This window comes from Capricornis sumatraensis, chromosome 2 (assembly GCF_032405125.1).
Source record: "Capricornis sumatraensis isolate serow.1 chromosome 2, serow.2, whole genome shotgun sequence".
In the NCBI taxonomy this organism is placed as follows: Eukaryota; Metazoa; Chordata; class Mammalia; order Artiodactyla; family Bovidae; genus Capricornis; species Capricornis sumatraensis.
The window spans coordinates 26,305,254-26,327,808 of NC_091070.1; the positions used below are offsets into that span (position 1 = coordinate 26,305,254).

Below are 22,555 nucleotides of genomic sequence, written 5' to 3' on the forward strand. Positions count from 1 at the left end.
CTAAGTATTTCTTTTTAACCTTTAACAAGAAAGATAGTAATTCTTTGGTATTATTGGGAATGAAAACTTTCCAAGTTCAATGTTATTGAAAGTTCCCCCAAACATATTGTTTATATATAGGAAAAGAAACAAAAACAGTGGAGAAAATACCATTTTCATTTCTTTGATGTAGATCATCTAAAAAGTAGATAGAGACAGGGACTAGAGTAGGGATAATAACATAGTAATTTATTATGTTCTATCAAAATAGTATTGGAAAAGGCTTCACTTAAAACTGAAGGAAATACTTATTAATCATGGGAAAAGATAGTCTGGAAAATGTATAATTCCATTGATGTTTATTTGCACAGGTGAATTCTTGATGTTGTAACTCAGATCCTTGAGAAGTATCCATTTTTTGTCTTAATTGAGGTTAAAAATAGGCAATGTGAAGAAATTTCATAAGGTAACTTGTATCTTTGTATGTTTTAAACTAAATGTAGTTCTGTGGTATTTTATTATAATTAATTTTTAAATTCCTAAGAATGAAATCTGTAAATTATTATTCTTTGCTGTACTTCTGTATTTGTATGGTTGAAGACTGGTGAGATTATACAGTCCTTAGCCTGTCTGTCTTAAATGTAAGGAATTACAAACTGTGATTTTTGTCTTCAAGACCTGAAGAATCCTTTGTGCTTCAGTGTGTATCTGTCCACACTTGATTACTTAGTAGATATTGTTCCAGTGCAATTGGTGGACTGTCATCAACTCTTCTGTTTTATGCCAAATAGTCATTTAGTCAGGTTAAATCAAATATCAGCTTAAAATTCTTTCAAAGAAACTTGGACTTTAAAAAAAAGGAAAAGGGAGATTTCCTGGTTGTCCAGTGGTTAGGACTCTGCGCTTTCACTGCTGAGGGCCTGGGCTTGATCCCTAGTTGGGGAACTAAGATCCCACAAGCTGTGTGGCACAGGCAAAAAAAAACCGAAACCTGTACAACGAAAAGGCCCCTGAAGAAATCGTCAAAGTACTCCTAACACATAGAAACGTATCATGCAGGAGACGGAAATCAGTAATACATTGTATAAGCTCTTCCACCTAATGTATTGTGAGTTTGCTTCAGAAATATTCTTTCAGGAAGTTTTGTATTCTCCATTTGGAATGAAAACAGTGAATTTCATGTATTTTATCATGACAAATAAATTAATGTGGCTTGATCATAAACAAAACTTTTTATTAGCTCAGCTTATAGAATGTGTTCTTATTTTACAGCAGTGTCTGCCAAACATTGTCTTCCTAGTGTTGAGGTAAGTAGTCTCTGTATCAGGTAACATTTTGGATGTGTGATGCAAAAAAATGCATCAGTGGGTCCAATTCTTGTCAACAATAATCTGTGTTAATAGAAAAGTTGTGTCCTCATCAAGTGCTTCCCAGCTGCCATCTCTGGAAAGAAAGATAGTATCTAGTAATTTCCTGGAAGTTTCTTGCTTTGCTCCTTTCTTTCTTCCCTTTTTACTATCCCTCCAGTAGCGGAATCTGCAACAGTGATTCTTAGCTAGGATGTATTAATTGGGGTTCTCCAGAGAAACAGACAGAGAAGGCAATGGCACCCCACTCTAATACTCTGGCCTGGAAAATCCCATGGACAGAGGGGCCTGGTGGGCTCTAGTCCATGGGGTCGCTAGGAGTCAGACACGACTGAGCGACTTCACTTTCACTTTTCACTTTCATGCATTGGAGAAGGAAATGGCAACCCACTCCAGTGTTCTTGCCTGGAGAATCCCAGGGGCAGGGGAGCCTGGTGGACTGCCATCTATGGGGTTGCACAGAGTCAGACGCGACTGAAGCGACTTCACTGTGGGTGAATGTGTATGTGTCTGTGTTTGTGAGAGAGGGAGAAAGGGAGAGAAAGAGATTGATTGACTGGTTGATTATAAATAATTGGCTTATGCAAATATGGAGGCCAAGTCCCAAGTCTGCAGGTGGCAGGCTGGAGACCCAGGGAAGTGGGTGAGGTAGTTCCAGTCCAAACTTTACAGCTCGAGACTCATAAAGGCAGGAAAAGACCACTGTCCCAGCTAATTGGCCGAAGTTCCATTATTCTCAGGAGGGTCAGCCTTTTTGTTCAGTTCAGGCCTTCAGTTGATTGTATGAGGGCTACTCACATGAGAGAGGAAATCTTCACTCAGTCTACTGAATCAAATGTTAACTCATTCAGAAACAGAGACACACCAATAATAATGTTTGACCAAATTTCTGGGTATACTGTGGCCCTGTCAAGTTGACACATAAAGTTAATTATCACACTGGGTGATCCCCCCTCACCATGGTGACATTTAGCAGTGTGGAGGGATTTGTCACAACTGGGTGGGGCTAGAAGAAGGTTGCTGCTGGAATCTAGTGGGTAGATAAATCAGGGGTACTCTGAACATCCTACAGCACAGAGTATAGCCCCCACAACAAAGAATTGTCCAGCCAAAATGTCAGTGGTGCCAAGAATTAAATTTCTATTTGTATTAACTTTATCCCATCTTTTCAAAGATAAAAATGTGATTATTAAAAATTGTAGATGTATTAAGCAACAGGACAGTCTAAAATCTACTCATATAATCTTTGAAAAACAATTGTGTCCCTAATAAGTTCTCTGTGAAATTAAAAATGTGATAAGTTGTAATTTGTATAAATATTTAATTTGGCCAAAAGGTGGCACCAGTGTACCTTTTAAAAGTCTTTCACATAGCTTTGACTAGGCTGATAAAGGTCCCTCTAGTCAAAGCTATGGTTTTTCTGGGAGTCATGTATGAATGTGAGAGCTGGACTATAAAGAAAGATGAGTGCCGAAGAATTGATGCTTTTGAACTGTCCTGTTGGAGAAGACTCTTGAGAGTCCCTTGGACTGCAGGGAGATCCAACCAGTCCATCCTAAAGGAAATCAGCCCTGAATATTCATTGGGAGGACTGATGCTGAAGCTGAAACTCCAATCCTTTGGCCACCTGATGCAAAGAACTGATTCATTGGAAAAGACCTTGATGCTGGGAAAGACAGAAGGCAGGAGGAGAAGGGGACAACAGAGGATGAGATGGGTTGGATGGCATCACTGACTCAATGGACATGAGTTTCAGCAAACTCCAGGAGATGGTGAAGGACAGGGAAGCCTGGTGTGCTGCAGTCCATGGTGTCGCAAAGAGTCGGACATGACTGAGCGACTGAACTGAACTTTATGCTTAAATTTGGCATCACTATTTGTTTAAATCACATTTATTTGGTACTTAGCTTCTTTGGGATTTTGTCTCACTTTATAGAGTCATGATTAATGAGAAGCTTCCTAGCATTCCATAATAGGTAATATATTAGGATTCCATAATAGGAAATATGTTGACATCCTGCTTTGATCAAGATGCTCCCAATTTACCTGTATTAGCAGCAGATAACTTGAAAATATCATTTAGTATGCTTCTTATATCAAGAATTTCTGAGGATGCTTGTAAGTCTTTAACATTAAGTGAAAGTGTTGTTCACTCAGTCGTGTATGACTCTGCGATCCCATGGACTGTAGCCCACCAGGCTCCTCTGTCCATAGAATCCTCTAAGCAAGAAGACTGGAGTGGGTTGCCATTTCCTTCTCCAGGGGATCTTCCCAACCCGGGTCTCCTGCATAGCAAGCAGATTCTCTACCATTAAGCCTTAGGCATTTTAGTCTCAATCACATTTGTTCCTTTTATCAGGCATCAAACTCAGTTTTTAGTGTTCTGATGGGTTAGTAGATAAATCCAGGGACATATGAATAAATACTCCCTAGTTTCTTACCTTTTGTTTCTTTCCTTCCTATGCACAGCGTGAGGTTAGCCTGTATATTATTTTCTGGAACTTACTTTTCCTTTGAACTGTGATTTAACAACTGACTTTCTAAGCTGGTGTTCTTTTTCCATCTTCATTTGCTTCCTTCCAGCCAGTTTCATTCTCTGAGTAGGCTGAGAAGTTCTCTCATAGAGTTCTTGTGCCTTCCAGTGCTGAGTGAATGCAGGCTACCCTTTGCTCTCCACCGACTTTGCTTGCAGTAGTACTATTATCCTCGGGCTTTGTGCCTCATCGCTAAATACTTCTCTTACATTTATTTTACAACCGATTAACCAGCTTGGACAATGAACCTGCTTCCTCCCAGATGAATTCTCTTCCAGTGTTTATTTATATAATGTTGAAACTTTTCTGTTGAAACAACTTGGTGATATTGTATCAAAATAATGGAAATAAAAGATCTTCCTTTAAGCTGCTAGAAATCCTTGGTGTCCTTTCATGTCAGAAATCTGAAGGAATATCAGTGCGACGGGAGGGCTGCTCTGTACAGCTGGTCCTGGCTCTCTCGGGAAGTGGAGAAGAGGCTTGTGCAAGAAGGAGGCCTTCATCATCTGAAGTCACCTGTTGTATGATCTATGTTATTACTCACTTTCGAGAAGGTTCATGTTAGATTCTTGTGGACCAAACAGGCCCTTGAGGAATGAGATCTTACGAATTTAGCTCTGCCACATTTTTCTATAAGGGAAGCCATATGGTACTTGGTCCAAACCATATGTAGGTTAAGTTTCTAATTTTTAAAAAATCGTTTTTTTGATAACTGGCATTTGTACCAAGTGCCTTGTAGGGAGGAAAATCTAAAGAACCTATGGTGTGGTTCTTTAGGAAAAGGATGCAACATTTGCAGAGATAAGATAAAAGGTTTTGAAATGCAGACCAAAGGTTCCAGTGGAGTGCCTCTCAAAAAGATTTTTTTTTACTGGACCAGTTCTCATTTCCCACACTGCCCTTCTTTTACATATGTGCACACAGTCCATGCTATGAGCTCAGTGGTACCTGTCAACTATCACAGCATTTCAAAATTTGGGAGGAGAGGCATATAAATGGAGAGCACCTTTAGAAAATGCTGAACGTCTCCTGTTTCACTGTTAACTACAGTTTTTCAGATTTCTCCAGTTGGTGGTTAGCTTCAGACCCACCATGTAGAGCCATGCAAATTATGCACAATAACACGAATTGCATGCACCACTCATCAAATGCATGCTTCTGGTGTTAGGCTTGCACTTTGCACAGCTGTGCGGAGCAGCCCTGTCTTTCCTTATCCTGGTTTAAATGTTGAATTTAAGAAGCCCTTGTTTTGAATTTCTGCAGCAAGTGACAGTTCTCACTTGTGTAGCCAGGAAATTAAAATACACAGGTGGTATAAAGAACAAGGAAGAAAAAATGAATACTCCTTAGGTGACTCAACCATGTGTCTGTTAAAATTTGTAGAACTGTGCACCTGTAGAACAGGGTGGATTTTACTGTATGTAAATTACACCTTAATGAAGAAAAGATTAAGACCACCCAGATAAATATAGAAAAGTCTTAAAGTTTAATGAGCCATAATGATTATCATTCACTATTAATCCTTCCATGGGTCAGAAAAAAAAAAACACCATCTAGACATTAAGAGTTGGAGAAGGCAATGGCACCCCACTTCAGTACTCTGGCCTGGAAAATGCCATGGATGGAGGAGCCTGGCAGGCTGCAGTCCATGGGGTCGCTAAGAGTCAGACACGACTGAGCGACTTCACTTTCACTTTTCACTTTCATGCATTGGAGAAGGAAATGGCAACCCACTCCAGTGTTCTTGCCTGGAGAATCCCAGGGGCAGGGGAGCCTGGTGGGCTGCCGTCTATGGGGTCACACAGAGTCGGACACGACTGAAGTGACTTAGCAGCAGACATTAAGAGTACAGAGAAAAACTCATGAAACTAAAAAGGTGATTCTGAAATTCACTCTGAAATCAGACAAATTGCTGATGAGGCTGTGGCACATCTGGATAAAAGATCAAAAACTCAGGTTGAGTTTTTCACCTGAATTGAATTGTGAGTGACCAATTATTTTGGCATTTGGTGCATCTCAGCTTTATACAGAGGACAACTAGTCATTCTGATTAGGGAGATAGAAACACTAGTTTCAGTTGACCTGTTTAAAGGAGAGGTGATACTGTTTTTATACTGTTCCACATGGAACCTCTGCATTGTAATTTATATATGAAGATACTTGATTGACTTGAGCATACACACCTGTAGCTGCATTAGTCATGACTGTGACTGATCACAGATGTGGTCCAGAGGCCCCCTTGTCACTGTACTGACCAGACCTTCCTGTGACCTGCAGATACAATATGGATTTGGGATTCAAAGGTTTGAGTATACAAGTGACAAGTATACAAATGACTGCACCTGCTTTTGTCACTCCTAGAAGGAAGAAATGGCTATCCACTCCAGTATTCTTGCCAGGAAGATGCTATGGATAGAAGAACCTGGTAGGCTATAGTCCGTGGAGTTGCCAAGAATGGGACATGACTGAGCATGCACAAACATCTCCCAGGAGTACAAAATTGGAAGACCTGTTTTTTTGGCCACAGTTATAGCTGAGAAAAGTATAGGAAAGGTTTAATCCCTGCCCCAGAATTGCACTGTCATAAAGATCAAGATAGACCTTCCCAGGTGGTGCTAGTGGTAAAGAACCTGCCTACCAATGCAGGAGATGTAAGAGACATTGGGTTCAGTCCCTGGGTTGGGAAGATCCCCTGAAGAAGGACTCGGCAACCCACTCCAGTATTCTTGCCTGGAGAATCCCCATAGACAGAGGAGCCTGGCAGGCTACAGTCCATAGGGTTGCAAAGAGTTGGACATGACTGAAGTGACTTAGCATGCATGCAAAGATCAAGATAAAGCCAAAGTCCTATTTGAGTCTAGCAATGAAACAAATTGTGAAGAAAGTGCATCTGGTCTTGTAAAATGCAGAAACTGCTAGACACTGCTACCATTGCTGTTACGATAAGTTAGAGAGTTTTAAGTTTAGGAGTTTTCCACCCTAGGAGGCATCCTCCCCTCACCTAGGTTTTTCTTAACTGTTTGTGGTATCTGTGCCCAGCTTTGCTGAGGATTTTCTGAATGTATAGTGTGCTCATGTACAGATACATATTTATTCACTCTTTTTCCTAAGTTCAGAAACTTAGCCTCCAATGATCTCAAGCTTCAGGGAAAAAAAGGTATGTACTTCACACAGTGATTGGGGGCTCCAGATTTAGCATAAAGGGCAGAATTGCCTGTGAGGACAAGTGTTGCAAAAGGTTATGTCCTATTCTCTTAAGTTAGAAAGATGTGACAATAAAAAATTTTAATTCCACAAAGCATGAAATATTAAATACCCTATGTACAGTGTACATTAACAAGATATTTTACTTCAGAACAAAGTTTAGTTTTAGGACTTTTAAGATGTTATCCACTTTAAATTGATCCCAAGGTTTGGAATGCACATTCTTTTCTAGAGCCTAATTATTGTCATTGGTCTGTGCTTCAGGAAAACAGGGCTGTCAATGTTTAGGGAAGAAAACTGGTGTCTTAGTAAACGCAGAACTTTTGAAACATCCAGCTTTAGCAGGCACCATCTGAATAAGCTTTTTTTTTGCATCAAGGTTGCTTAGTTATTTGGTAACCATACAGATTATTAACAATGGGTCACTTAATACAGAAAAAGCAACTTGAGAACAGCAAGAGGTGAGGAAAACAAGCGCTTCTATCAGGTTCATAGATGGCATCAAAATCAGAATTGTCCTTTAGGTGGAATTATTTCAGTGAAATTGAATTCAAGTTCAAGGTGTTTTCTTTCTGTTTCCTGGAGGTGGGCTCTTTTAGGCATGTCATCATAAAATCTGGCCAACACTCAGCAGAGCAAAACTTTTGATGGTGCTAACTCAGTTTCAATCTGTGATCTTCATGGTTTTAGGAAATTAATGTACTATATACCATGTTTCTCTTAAAAGACCTGGGTAAATAAACATGAACCAATATAACATTTATTTTATATTAATATTCAGTACATATATTAATTCAGATTAAAACTTTTTTACAGAGTATTATTTCTTTAATATTTGCATCTGATCCACAGTAATATAGTACTAATTTTAATGAGAAATACAAATTAGAACTTTTGCTTTCATAATAGCTCATCCAATTAACATTTTTACAGACAAAGAACTACTATAAATATGTAACATTATGCAGGCTTTTCTTCTGCACCTGTTCACAAATCAGAAGGAATATACTTTAAAACTACTTAGAAACCAAATGCTATCAAGCTGCCCCTGTATTTATATGACCAGCTGCCCGTGCGTTTATATGACCATCTCCCCACACCTGGCAAAATGAATTCCTGTCTCTCGTCTCCCCCGCAGTGCATCACAGTGCTGCGTCCCTGTGGCTCTTTCTTTAACCCCTGTCCCAGTTTCAGTTGCTGCTGTTTCCCAGATTGGGCTTTTCAAGGGCAGACAGCCTGTCCCCTTTATCAGTGTTTGGGATGTGTCATACCCAAAACATTGAATAAATTGAGTTCAACCTAAATTTAAGTAGTTGCTTTCTGTTACATTTTTTGTTAACTAAGGATTACAAAATAATCTTTTCAAAAATGTACCATAAAATGTACTATATACTGAAAATTTGAATTCTGTATAATAAGAAACTAAGTTACACAATAAAACATCACAGGAAGTTTAACCTAAAGAACTCTAAACCTTAAATAAAGATGTTTAAAAATGCAGAAAGGGCAGCAGAGGAGTCTACCCCTAATGTATTGAGTATCAGGTGAAATTAAAAAGCAGACTTCACACATCTGAATAAAGTTGACATTAAAATGATCTTTTCAAACAATGGGATTCTGAAACCTAACAATTATGTTAAAAATTCTGTAAACTGTCCCCCCTTCAAATTAATTCTTAAACTATAAAAAAATAAGGCAACTTGAAGTTAGAAACTTACAGATGAAGTTAACTCTGGATTTTTTGCAGAAGCCAGATTGGACTGGTGCCCTCTCACAATCTGTATTTCTAAAAGCCTTTAGCAGGAAGGTGAGTCACACATACTGGTGAAATAACGTATTCTCTCAAAAATACATCAATCGAGTGTCTAAGGCTTCACTAAATAGTAGACCAATTAAGATCACAAACTTCGTGCTGTCAAATAGATTATCTTCAAAGAAAATTATGCAGACAGTTTTCTGAAGAACTCCATTTGTGCCACATGCTTATTGTTCTTTGAGGTGGAGGAGGTGGCAGGGAACCTAATTTCTACTTGAATGTTCTTTTGTTTCCTGCTGCCTTTACTTAAATGTTACCAGGGACTATTTTTATACCCTATAAAGTACTTTGAGAAAATGTTAAGTGGCTAGTGCTACACCAAATGGAGGATTTTCTTATTCTTGTTGTAAAGCAAACAATAACACAACTCTCAAAAGGGGGAATGTAATGTGCTGAAAAATCATCTGATAAACCAACTAGCCTTGTAAAATTCTGAGTTCAAGAGAAACTGAATCCCAGCTAATTGATGAATATTCATTAAAAGCATTTATACCACAGCAAATTTAAAGGAAAATTAATGTGTTATTAAATTGCATTTTGTGATATTTTAATACTATCAAGTGGATGTGAACTGAATAAGAACATATTTACATTCACTTCATGTCTTACATATAAGGTCAAATTGCTTAAAATAAAAAATATTTTATGAAAGACTCCTAAGTCATCTGATTCTTGATTATTTCTATAAGAGCAAAACAATTTACATCATCTTAGAATTCACAGTAGTAGAATTTGGCCATGTAGCAGAATAATCAGATTGAGACCAGTGCATTTCTGGATTCCTTTTTCAAACTGGAATCCTACTTACTTAATTCACCAGATATTCTCAATAGAAAAGATTGAGGAGAAACCATTTAAGAATGAATGCAAATAAAGTACACATTTCATCACAAAAACACTCAATTATAATACATTCTAACCAAATATGTATTACACCACAAAGGGAAAAAAAAAACAATAGAAACCTAGGACTACTTAGTCTTAAAAAATATTCATTACACATATTTATCTCACATGTTTTTAAAACTCCCAAATAAATATACCTAAACACTTGAAAATATTTTCAGTAACTGTAAGTGCTATACTTTTTGCTCATTCATGAGAAATTACTAAAAACTTACAATCAAGTATATTGGCTTGAGCCATCCTTGCAGTAAATGAAGGCAGGATTCTTCAAAACTGTAAAACGCACCAACTTTAGTCAGTTTTTTAAAAAATTGCTCACTTTTAAATATGTAGTTGCTGGTAGCTGTCCAAGTCCATTAGCACCACATATAGTGAATTAAAAAGTATTTTTAGGGAGGATGACTTAGCAGTCTTTTGTTTACGAATTATATAATTAAAAGAAATTGATCTCTTGGGTCATGTTTTGAAAGATCCACTTTTCATCTTGCTAAACTGAAGGACTGGTAGTTTCCTTCCCTGCGCTCCCCTCCCCACAAGGTTATAAGCATGAAGGGAGGAAAACCTGGGGAAATACTTTTACACTTCAACAAAGAATCTTGCTAATAATATCTGTTATCTGGTTCAGTTCCAAAGTCACATTTTCTGCCAGAGGTCTCAATAGGTACTTAAAGGAAGAAACTAGATTCTAAGGGACAAATTAGCACATACTTTCTGTATGCAATCCATAAATAATGCAGGAAGTCACCAAATCGTTTTAAGTCAACTAATGTACATTCTTTTCTTTAAGAACATACGAATACCTTTAACAAGTACCTTACAACTCAAGTGAAACTTCTTTGCTATTTCATCTACTTTCAGAGTGACACTGTTACTCAATAGGGGACTGTACAATGTGAACCCTGACCTGTGAGGTAGGGAGTGTATTGCAGTCTTATGGCCATTTCACACAAGGAAAGGTTGAAACAATTACTTTTTTCAAAAAATATGGCTATCACTGAGATCAATGATTTAAATAAATAAAACACTAGCCCTTCTTGCTATATTAAGTTCATTTTTTTGTGTAAGGGATTAGCTGGACTAAGTACTGATGAAAAAGTAAATTTTTAATATTTATGTAAAATGTTTACTGGTGTCTCTCAACACATAGGCACAATGAAGGAATACTAGCATTTAAAATATAATGTACTTTAGTAATAACTTTCCACTTTCTATTCAGCTATGTGTTTGGCTCATTCTTGAGCAAGCATGAGTAATATTTTCATTAAATTATTGTGATTTCCTAATAAATCACAATCCAACCAGTCCATTCCTAGAGGAAATCAGTCCTGAATATTCATTGGAAGGGCTGATGTTGAAGCTGAAACTCCAATACTTTGGCCACCTGATGCGAAGAGCTGACTCATTTGAAAAGACCCTGATGCTGGGAATGATTGAGGGCAGGAGGAGAAGGGGATGACAGAGGATGAGATGGTTGGATGGCATCACCGACTCAATGGGAGTGAGTTTGAATAAGTTCCAGGGGTTGGTGATGGATAGGGAGGCCTGGCGTGCTGCAGTCCATGGGGTCTCAAAGAGTCGGACACGACTGAGCAACTGAACTGAACTGAATTGATTGTGATTTCCTAGGACTTTTACTGCCAGGTTGGCTTTGAATCCACTCTCCCCTCTTCGAGGAGAGATTGATGAATATAGTCTCCAGAGATTTAATCTTGCAAAATGAATCCTGTGTTACCTGTGATCACCTGTTACTTGGGAAGTTTGTCTTCTCCTGGATGGAAAATAATATTCCACTTTTTGTTTTTGTTGTTGCTTTTTTTAGGCTTTCAGCAGGTGATCTTGCACAAGTGGATTTACACAAGTCTATCTGGGGTAGAAGAAAGATGGAGAGGGAAAATGCACTCCCTGTTTCCACAAGGTAATTACTTGCCTGTTTGAAGTAATTTGTGAATGGCTTTTGTAAGGAACTTGAGCAAGACTAGAAAACCACTCATGTTTAATCAAACTATATATATATATATTTTGGTTTGCAGTATTGTTTTGAGGTAAGGCTACTGCCTAGGAGTGTAAGTCCTAGGCAGTAGTCTTACTTCTATAAATCATACATTCACAAAAATAGTTCACCATATTTATCATTTCAAATAACATAAAAGTACACTGTAAAAAAAAGTTGTTGAAAACAGAATGCAATATTAACCTATACACAGTGTTGAACTATCAAAGAAAACCAGGCTTTGTGACATCAGAGGACATGAAAGAGCTTACGGCATACTGCAAGTACTCATTAAATGTATCTTCTCCCAAGCACTCTAATCTCCAGAAACCATTTTAGCAACTCCCCTGATGTCACTTTTCATTGTAATTTGTACTGACTTCCTCCAATCCAGAAGTGGCTGCATTTCAGTGGTAGGGAGGGTTTTATAACTTGATTAATTCTTCAGCACTTGACTTCTAGGTTGGAATTGTGTTGGGTTAAATTCCAGATGCTAAATCTCTCATTTGTTGCTGAAAAAAGAAATGCCACGAATATGTAAAATAATTAACCATTAAGCTTTTGTTTTTCCCTCCCATGATCTAGAAATTGTCACTGTAGACGATTATTTATTGTATTATCATCAGAGGCCATTTCATTAACAAGCTGTTCTATAGACAACTGGATAGCATTCTTGACAAGAGAAGAAGCTGTTTCTATTAAGAGTGTTTCATATTGTTCCGAAGTTCTACCCTCAAAACCACTGTCATTAGCAAAAACCCCTACTTGCTCATTTTCAATTGAAATTAAGAATGGCTTAGGGACATTTTTAGATTTCTTAACATCAAATTCACTGATTTCAGTGTCTGTGATAATAATAGCAATTGGCTCCATTCTTTTGCTTTCTTCTGGTTTGGGTTTTTCTGCAGTGATCTCATTTTCTTGAAAATCCAATTCCTGGCTCAATTCAGTATCTTTTGGCTTACTCTCCTCAACAACAATCTCTCTACTTCCATGCTCCTTCCAATCTGGTCCACTTTCTAGGACACCATTTCTGGCTTCTTCCAGAATTTGTTGATCTGGGACTGCAGGCGAGGGAGGAATCTCAGAACCCACTGGGAGCTCCTGTTCTGTGTCCGAAGCTTCCAGTGGGCTCACTTGCTGAGGTTGAGTGCTTTGTTTTTCCTCAAGCATTTCAGTATCTTTTTCAAGGATTAGAGTTCCTGTTTGAATAGCAGAATGACCCATATCTAACTCAAGTTCTACTGAAATCACTTTCTCTCCAGGAGAAGTTATGCTGTTGTTCACATTTGATTCACAGACCTCATCATCCCCTTTCTGTGAGACAGCTTCCCTTATATCCTGGGGCGACTTGCTCTTTGTTGTCTGGTCATCTGATTGGGTCAGAGTTTTTGTAACCAGATTTTCAGCCTCTTGGACTTGGACACTGCGGTCTGAATCTTCTATGATTTTGGAGTGATTACTTCTTTTCTCTCCTTTTGAGAATTTTATGCAGGGAATCTTGAGTCTGGATTTTGCCTTTTTCTTAGAAGGATTAGCATCCTCAGCATTGATTTCCGATTGCAGTTTAGCGTCAAAGGGCTTTTGCTGCTTTGAAGACTCTGACCTTTTCCTGCGTGTTACAAGGCGTTTGATTGAGGCCCAGGCCCCGCCAGGGCGCTGTGGCTGATCAGAAGCTCCTGCTTCTGGAGGACACTTCCTTGTTGCATCAGCAGCTTTAGAGCTGGCTTCGGGCTTCATTGCTTTGGCTGCTTTTTTTCTTCTCTTGAAGCAGAGCATCGATGCATTTTCCTCCTGCCTCTCATCCTGACGTCTAACTTCTGCTGATCTCGTCTCATCCTTGCTTTCTACTTGTATTTCAGAAACTGTGATCTCCATTTTCACATTACACTCTTTCTTCCTCTAGAAAACTATATCGTCTCTTCGTTAGCAGTCTATTATGACAAAAAAGTGGGCAAAAATATCACACTGAGTAAAATTTCTTCCAGATGTAATCACTCCTTTCGTCTTACTCCATATAGTCATTTTAGGTGGTTTCTCCAGTTATACAAATGCCTGCATTCTCTATTACTTGTAATTTTGCTAATTTCTTCATGAAAGCCCTTTTACTGGATAGATTTTTGTTTTATTTAAGGAGCAACCTGATAAGAGAAAAGAGGGATATTTTATTTCACCATCAGTCTATTGTTTTCTATAGAGACTATTTCAGTTGAATGCATATGATTCTACCTGGCATATTTCCCATAAACTAATTTACTGAAATGACTGGAGAATAAAAATTGGGGTTTATTTTTGCCCTATCCAGAAGACTTCAGTGTGAATTTATTTTACTCTCTTTTCTTTGTTAAAACTTCATTTTGAGTTACTCTGCAGATCTGTTATTATTTTATCAATTCTGGAGTTGTGCTGTTTCTTTGAATTATGTAATTCTCTGAATTGCAAGTTAACAAACAAAAATCACCATCACCACAAAAAACAACAAAAACAATGAAGAGTAGGGTGATAAGATAATGTAATTTTTTATTACATGCAATAAAGAGTTCTGAAGTTGCAAAGATCTTAGAGATTATTTGAGATTATTCAAGTTGAACCAGGTGAAAAAACTGAACTCCGGCATGGGCAGCTGGCCTGCTGAAGGTCTCACAGTTAGATGAAGTCAGAGCCAGAGTTAGAACTGAAGACTTTGACTCTCTAATGCTCTTTCCAGTATACCATAAGGTTTCTGTTCTAAAAATGTATGTTCCATGAAGGAGGTGCTACTTTTCATACATGCTCGTGGGAAATTTAACATACTGTCATTCTCTACTTGTAAATTTGTTTGTATAATTTTAACATTTTTTTCTAAGTATCTGCTGTTCAAACATTTTCTATAATGAGCACATAGTTGAAGGTCAGAGTGAATAATAACAGTTGACATTTATTGAGCAACTCCTATGTATTAGGAAGTGCTAAGCACTTTTATATACATCTCTAATCCTCCCACATTACAGAGGAGGTGGTGCTATCACCATCTACAGATGAAGAAATTGAGGCCTAGATAGGTTAAGTAACTTGCTCTAGATTATACGGCTAGTTGATAACAGAGCTCAGATTCAACCCAAGATTGCCTGTTTTCAAAGCTTGTCCTCTGAAACTGGGCTTTAAGAGTTTCATCAGAAAAATGAACTGTTTGGAGATGCTAATCTGCACTAGACTCACTAGTCAAAAAATTTAAAAACTGCTTAATGGTCATGTAACCATAATGTAACCCATCGACTGATAACTGAACCAAGACTCAGAATGAGTTCTTGCTATTTTAAAATCAAGCTTTTGAAATTCTTTGTATTTTATTATCTTGGCTCTGGAACTAATTTGAAAGCCAAAAGTAAGTTGATAAGATAGGCAATTGGCAAACTAATTAGTGACATAAATATAAAGGTATATTTTAAAATCAATCCACAGAGTGGTATGAGGGTACCAATGAACAGAGATGTGAGGTGGTTACCTAACAAAAATCCTATGAATTTTAGATGGATGTCCTAAAATAAGCAAAAGGACTCTTTCTTTGTACTGGTTTTTGTTTGTTTTTTAATGTAAATCCTTCAATGTTGAAGGTTTATTTGGGTAGCCCTTGATTCCATGAGCCACAGAAGGAACTGGAACTCTCAAAATCAGTTCATCATCTAAGTAAATATCCCCTTAGGTTGGGTCTTACATACTCCATTCCTCTGACAGAAAGACAAAGTCATCCTAGAACAATGACGAAACTAAAATATGAACATTTTTACAATGTCCCTCCTCATATGCTTCCATAACACAAGAACCACAGCTGATTATAGCTCTTTAAATCTCCTCCCTTCTTGTGAATTCTCAGCGCCTGGGAGTTTTTATTAACCAGAGGATGTAGAGCCAATAGAAATATTGAAATTAGACCATGTTTAGAAATGTATCATTTGAAATTATCCTAGATTGCCCAAAGACAACTGCTTGAGAAGCTCACTTGAATGTATATCAGATGAAGAAATACAACAAATATCCACATAAAACCTAACTGAAACGGGGAAGGTGCAGGGCAGCAACACTAAAACTTTGCATAACACTAAGCTGCAAATGATTTGTCCTTAACCTGCGCAGACGGTTTTATCGCCTCGGCAATCTCAAAGTCCCTGTTATAATTTCCTGATAGAACCGCAAGTTTACTGCCACAGAAAATACCGCTCCCCATATTCCCGTGAGCAGAGAAGCACAGAGGCAAAAAGCAGCCGCTCTCTGGGGAAAGTAGTGAGTCTCTCCCATCTCCCGGTGCGGACCGCCAAGCTTCCTCCGGGAGGAAGGCGTCTCTCCTTCGGCTAGATTGTGCGTTTGGCAGGAGCCAGAGCGAAGGAGAAAGTACTCAAAACGGAAAATGCTGGGGCGTGGAACAGGTAACCCAGCTTCAAGTTCTCTGCACAACGATAATGGCCAGGAACTCCACAGCGTATTTCCCCCCAAAAGGGCAAGGAATGAAAAAAAGCTATCAGCAACACCTGCTCCTAGGAGATGTAACACGAAGAGGTGGGCAGACAGAGCCGATGAGGGTCACTCTGGCTGAAGATGTCTGCGGGCAAACGACCTTCCTGATTCTCACCCTGGCCACCTTGGGTGGTCAAGCGGGGACCTCCCGCCTACTCTGCCACACAGGCTATCAGCGGACCGGACACCTACCCGCACCCTCTCCCCCGCAACCTCCTCGCCCTCCTCACTTACCGAGGGGTCCCTGGCAGAGGCAGGGCTGGACGCCGGGGCATGCGGGAAGCCACGGTCGCACCGGGAGCGAGCAGCCCTCTGCGGAGGGACCGCAGCCCCGCGGCGCCCCCTCCCCAGAGCGCGGGGACCGACAGGCGGCAGCACCAATGCGCGCGGAGGGGGCGGGCGCGGGGCGGGGCCGGGCTGGGGGCGGCGGGTGGAGAGGGTAGCAGATCCAGATCTAGATTCCATCTAGCAGTTCGCCCGGCCGCCGAGGAGCCGACCGTCGCTCTTCCAGCCTGGCGGCAATCCCCGCCGCGCCGACCTCATACGAGAGTGAGCCGGCAGATGGGGAAGGGACCAGGGTCGAAAGCCTCCTCTTTTTTTCTCAGAGCAAAGTAGTTAAATCCAATTTTAAATGACAGGCATCCCATTATAAATCCCCCCACTGAATATTTAAGTCACAGCATACAGCACATTTTAAAAGTAGGATTCAAAACTTTGCAGTGAACCTTGTTTGGAGAGAAAATGACATTATATGAATTGATAGAGAAAGAGAAAAACAAAACAAAAACCTCATTACACCCAAACCCACTCCTGGGAAAGTTTTGGATATCAAGGTTCACGGCCAAAGGGTTTCAGAACCTTAAGACATAGTAGGCTCTTCTCTCCCTAAATGTCTAGAAGGCGGGTAGAAATGATGCAATCTGTGTGCCGTCGAGTTCAGAACCCAGGAACCCAGCTCCACCCATCATTTATACCTTGTATAGATTTCCAAGATTAAGTGACTGACAAATTACCCACGTTTCCCTTCAATATGTTCCTGCTGCTGCTGCTGCTAAGTCGCTTCAGTCGTGTCCGACTCTGTGCGACCCCACCAGGCTCCCCCGTCCCTGGGATTCTCCAGGCAAGAACACTGGAGTGGGTTGCCAGTGCCTTCTTCAATGCATGAAAGTGAAAAGTGAAAGTGAAGTCGCTCAGTCGTGTCCGACTCTTAGCGACCCCATGGACTGCAGCCCACCAGGCTCCTCCACCCATGGGATTTTCCAGGCAAGAATACTGGAGTGGGGTGCCATTGCCTTCCCTCTCAGTTAAGTGGGGGGTGGAGAACTGGAGCCGTGTTCCTCACAACTCCAGTCCTGATCAGAGGAAGGGTACTGGCATTATCTACTCTCCTGCCTGACTGGAGGGTAGATTCAGCTTAAGTATTGTGTATTTTCACACATTTCGAGTCTTTATTAATAGATTCTTAAACTTTAGTGAAAAGCATCGTAAGCATTTATTTGTACACGTAATCCATTGTGTGCTATACATTAACACCAATGAAAGGTGTTGCAGTGAGTGACTTGCTTTGGGTTTAATACGACCTACAAAGGCACTCCTGGGAGCTCCAGAGCTGAGGTCCTCCAGTATGCTTGGCTCCTCTCTCCTCCTCTGGCCCCTCCCATGCACACCACCCAGATGAAGAACTCATTAAGATGGAGGGAAGAATTTCTGAAAAGTAGTTGTACTTATCTCTTTTCTTTTATAGGATCATGATACTTTATAGGTAAACCTCAGTTACCCATTTGGGAATGTTTTTCCAGGTATATATTTTACCTTTGTTAAGATTCTATAGCTTTATCTGAGACTTATTAAGCAAAGAACTATTAGCACACAAAGGTAAAGATGAATCTTATCTGTCAAGATCTTAGAGACAAAAGCTGTAAAATAGGAAAATCCATAAGCATCCAATTTATAGTAGTTATAATTAAGAATTCAATTTATCTTTGTTTATTCAGCAAATATATGTGAAGATGTCTCAGATGGGTTACTGACCCTGCTGTCACTTTTGAACTTTAAACAAATCAAAAAAATCTATGCCATTCATAACTAACTAAGATGCTATTATTGAGATACAAATTTTCTCAAATCTAGCAGATTTGGGAGTCTGCAGCAATTTCAAGCAAAAATAAGATGAGCTTATCTATATGAAGACAGGGTAGGATAGCTGTCTTATTAGGAAGTAATTGGAAATGAAATAAGCAACAGATTAAAACAATAAAGGTCATCTTAATGACATAGATCTTATTCCATCTGCTTTTCTTAAAAAAAAATTACTGAAAAGTGGTTTGGGGTAAGAGGGGAATTGACTTTGTATTTGAAGGGCAGATTTAAGGTATATTACATATAACTCATCTCCAACCTCCAAGACACACATAGTATAGAATCATAAATAAAATACTGTAGTGTGGTTTTTCTTTAGGATGTAACTAGAACCCAATGCAAAACAAGTTTCAAAAAATATATCCAGTACCTCATACATGAAAGAAACCTGTCATCCTTGAACTCATTTAAGTGACAGTTAGTAAGCTATTACCCATATCATTGTCTGCTATTCCATTAGTAGCTTTTTATTATATAATGAGAAACAGGCTCTAAATATATCTTCAATCTGATGAGAAATTACCCTACCTACAGCTTATCTTGTTAATATCACCAGATACAGTGTGCCAATAAAATCGCTTGCTTATTTATCTGATCTCTACAGATACCATTTCTCCCATTCTAGTCCCTATCCACCCACAGCCTGGGTCTGCAGTTACCAAAAATGGTTTATAACTCCTTGGTCATAATTCTTACATGTTATGAGACTTCCTGGGAATAAGCCCTCCACTTCCCTTCCCCAGTACACCATTAAATGAATATGGCTGCAGCTCTCTGCTGGTCTGATCTGTTTCCAGGCACCACCAGGGTTCCCCCAGCCAACGTAAACTTGACACTAATTCGGCTGCAATCTGCTTTACTTGACAGCACATAAACATTTTCTTCCTTTAATTGAGAATGTATATACATCTTCATTGCACAGCAAGCCTCTGAGGTGCAGATCTGAGGAGATGCAATCTGTTTATCAGTAACATTACGAATATAGGGAGGGAAGCCATTAACCACTCAGGGTCAGAGCAGGGACAGGGAGGTCGGTGATCTTGAAGGATGCCTAGGCTCACTAGTCCTTCTCTGGCCACACCGACTATTCCAAAGCCACTAATGCTTGGCAGTAAGTCTTGAGTTCAGGTCTTCAGAGAGCCTGCAGTTATTTTTTGTTCTTTATGGCTTCTCTTGAGCTTGGAATACTGGGTAAAAAACTATTTATTTATTGTATTCAAAGTAAGTCACTCAGTCATGTCATACTCTTTGTGACCCCATGGACTATAGTCAATGGAATTCTCCAGGGGATCTTCCCAACCCAGGGATTGAACCCAATTCTCCCACATTGCGGCTGAGCCACCAGGGAAGCCCATTTATGTATTAGGGCTTTGCTTATAATCTTTGTCTTCCCACCAGTTGGGTTCAGTATTTCTAGAAATATTAAAGATTAAGCCCACATGGCTGGGACTTCCCTGGAAGTCCAGTGGTTAGGACTCTGTGTCTTCCACTGCAGGGGCCACGAGTTTGATCCCTGGTCTGGGAACTAAGACCGCACAAGCTGCGTAGCACAGCCAGAACACATATATGACAAACAAAACCCACATGGCTTTTGGTGATATGAGAAAGCCTAAATTTTTAAAGATGATCTTCAGGGCACTTAGACAATACACTGCTTTACTCTCCTGTTTACCAACTGAATTCCCAGCAGATCCCATTCCAGATGAGGTTTTATAGGACAAAAAAAAACAAAAACAAAAACCACTGGAAATAGTGAACTCTGTGCAAACGGCCCCAATGATGCTTTCGAACAGGAACTGACAACATCAGTGTGTGTGTGATGTCCCAGGAAGCGTACAAAGCATGATGGAGCTGGGGCTCTTGCTTTGATCCCCTCTGCCATATGCCCACTGCTGTCATTTCTTTAGACTGTGAAACTGACAGTATTACAACACTGATATGAACAACCTAGGGGATTAAAAATAATAAAACCAAGGACACCAGGAAAAACGCTGCTCTGCAATGCTAACTGAGCAGCACTGGCACCAGCGTGGATGTGACATCTTCTGGAAGGGCCCAATGCAGGACGAGAGAGGGGAAAGAGAAGGAAAAATGGCAGAAGAACCGAGATGGACGATGAACAAAAAGAGAAGGGAAAACATTTGAGGGGAAAAAACATCCTGTAGGGAGGGCTAGGGAGCTCAGGCACAGGGCAGAAGCTAAATAATCATTCTTTGAGTCAACAGAGCCATCCTACGGTTAATACTGGATAACCATCCTTCCTGAGGACTTTTAAAAATGAACGGTGCTGGGGACTTCCCTGGTGGTCCAGTGCCTAGAACTCTGAGCTCCCAATGCAGGGGGCCCAGGTTTGATCCCTGGTTGGGAAACTAGATCCCACATGCTGCATCTAAGACCTGGCACAGCCAAATAAATAAATAAATAAATAAATAAATAAATAAAAAATATATATAAAAGAATGGTGCTGAAGCTGTGACAGCAATGGGAATTCTAAGGAAGTTCAGGATAAAAACCTATATAAGTAATACTTTCTCAGAATTAAAAAAAAAAAAAAAAAAGCAATATTTTGGACTTCCCTGGTCAAGCTTCCAAAGCAGAGGGCATGGGTTCAACCACTGGTTGGGGAAGTTTCACACGCATGCAGTGTGGCAAAGAAAAAAAAAAAGTAGCTCCTAAAAAACTAGACTGACTTATTGACCAAGGCAATGAGGCCAAGAACGCATTAAAAAAAAACTATATATATATATACATATATATATATGTACATGACAAAAAGGCATGTTCTCCAAATTCCATTTCTCCCTGAGCCCTCTAAGAAGGTCTCCTTATTACGTGTCCTCCCAGAAACACACAAGTACGCACGCATCATTCCCCCTTTAAACACAACGTATCCTAAGGTACACACTAGGACTTGCTTCTTCTGTTGTGGCAGAGGTCTCCCAGATCACACGGGAAAGCAGAGCTAAGGCAACACAGACTTAATGCTACGATTTCTATTTGAACGCGGAGACTGAAAAATTATTTACTTTTATTCTATGGATTCTGTAAGGTAATTAGACGTGTACATGATTCAGGTTAATTTATACACAATGATGCAAATTAAAACTGAAGAAAGGCTTCTGGGGAAACTCCCGCTACTCATTTCAGAAGACCTTTGGGGCAGACTGACTTCTCTTCATTTCCCCACACTTCCTGACAGGAGGCCTGAATAAACACCAGCCAAACTTTCAAAACAGCTTCTTGAAGGCGGACAATCTAGAAAGACAAAGAGACAAGAAACGCACAGTTTTCTCTAAGCACTGAAATATCTCCTCTTCCTGTCCACGCCACACCATCATCTACCGCTGCTGAAGTTAACAGTTACCTCCTTTCTCACCATCAACACTTCTGTGCACAGACTTGAAAACAATGTATAGGATTTACACCATGGCTGTGCGAATACTGTCTAAGTCCAGACCAAGGATGTGTAAGTCCAGACCAAGCAGGTGCCACGATGACATTTCCAAGGTCACACATGCCTCCTGAAGAACAGCGCTTCCCCAGCACCAAGCCCAGGTGTCTCTGCTTCTGTGACAACCATCCGTACAGCTGCCTGGATGATAGCCATGGTTGGCTTCCACCTGGACCCTGACTTTCTTAGACAATGTGAGAGCCTTTCTTTGGCATAATTACCCTTTTGACACCCTTGTCTTAGCTCTCTCCAGTCTTTCCTCCCTCCTCCTATTCCATGTGGGACTTGAACTCTAGGTCACTTGCACTTCTCGGGACTCCCCTTCATTACAGTCCAGATTAAGATTTGATCTTCTGAAAACCAGGTCTTCCTTTGCCCTGGTATGGTCCTCATTTTGCTGGAGTAAACTGCCAAATCCCTTCCGAGGAAGAGACGTGGGAGCAGCAAGCTTGCGCATGTCTGAAAACACCTGGACAGTTTTAGTGGAGTGTAAATACAGGTGGAAAGTCACCTTTCCTCGTGAGTGTGGAGGGCTTTCCTCCACTGTCTAAAAGCCTCTTACTACTGGGAAGACAGGGGTTCAGTCTAATTCTCACTTCTTTCACAGGCCAGCCATTTTTTCTTCTCTGGAGAAGGGTTTTTAGGATTTTCATCTTTACTGTCTTTGAGATTTCACCT

The 22,555-nt window shown here is 40.0% G+C and overlaps 2 protein-coding genes across 3 annotated transcripts in view; both read right to left on the reverse strand.

Annotated features, from left to right (window-relative positions):
* Nucleotides 1–12,387: 12,387 nt before the first annotated feature.
* On the reverse strand, nucleotides 12,388–13,674 carry AKAP5 (A-kinase anchoring protein 5). Its single transcript, XM_068992106.1, has one exon. It carries the CDS (start codon nucleotides 13,672–13,674, stop codon nucleotides 12,388–12,390), a length of 1,287 nt encoding a protein of 428 aa, XP_068848207.1.
* A 7,801-nt stretch (nucleotides 13,675–21,475) lies between these two features.
* Nucleotides 21,476–22,555, reverse strand: part of MTHFD1 (methylenetetrahydrofolate dehydrogenase, cyclohydrolase and formyltetrahydrofolate synthetase 1) — a 61,084-nt gene continuing 60,004 nt past the window's right edge. Inside the window, exon 27 of one of the 2 annotated variants that reach the window (XM_068965511.1) lies at nucleotides 21,476–21,681. In XM_068965511.1, the coding sequence (XP_068821612.1) occupies nucleotides 21,565–21,681 (117 nt within the window). In that variant the 3' untranslated portion in view covers nucleotides 21,476–21,564. The remainder of the gene's footprint in view (nucleotides 21,682–22,555) is intronic. The other variant, XM_068965513.1, reaches the window with a different exon arrangement.

What these genes read in the sequence shown, in the direction of transcription:
- AKAP5 (XM_068992106.1), bottom strand. Translation starts at nt 13,674, where the DNA reads ATGGAGATCACAGTTTCTGAAATACAAGTAGAAAGCAAGGATGAGACG.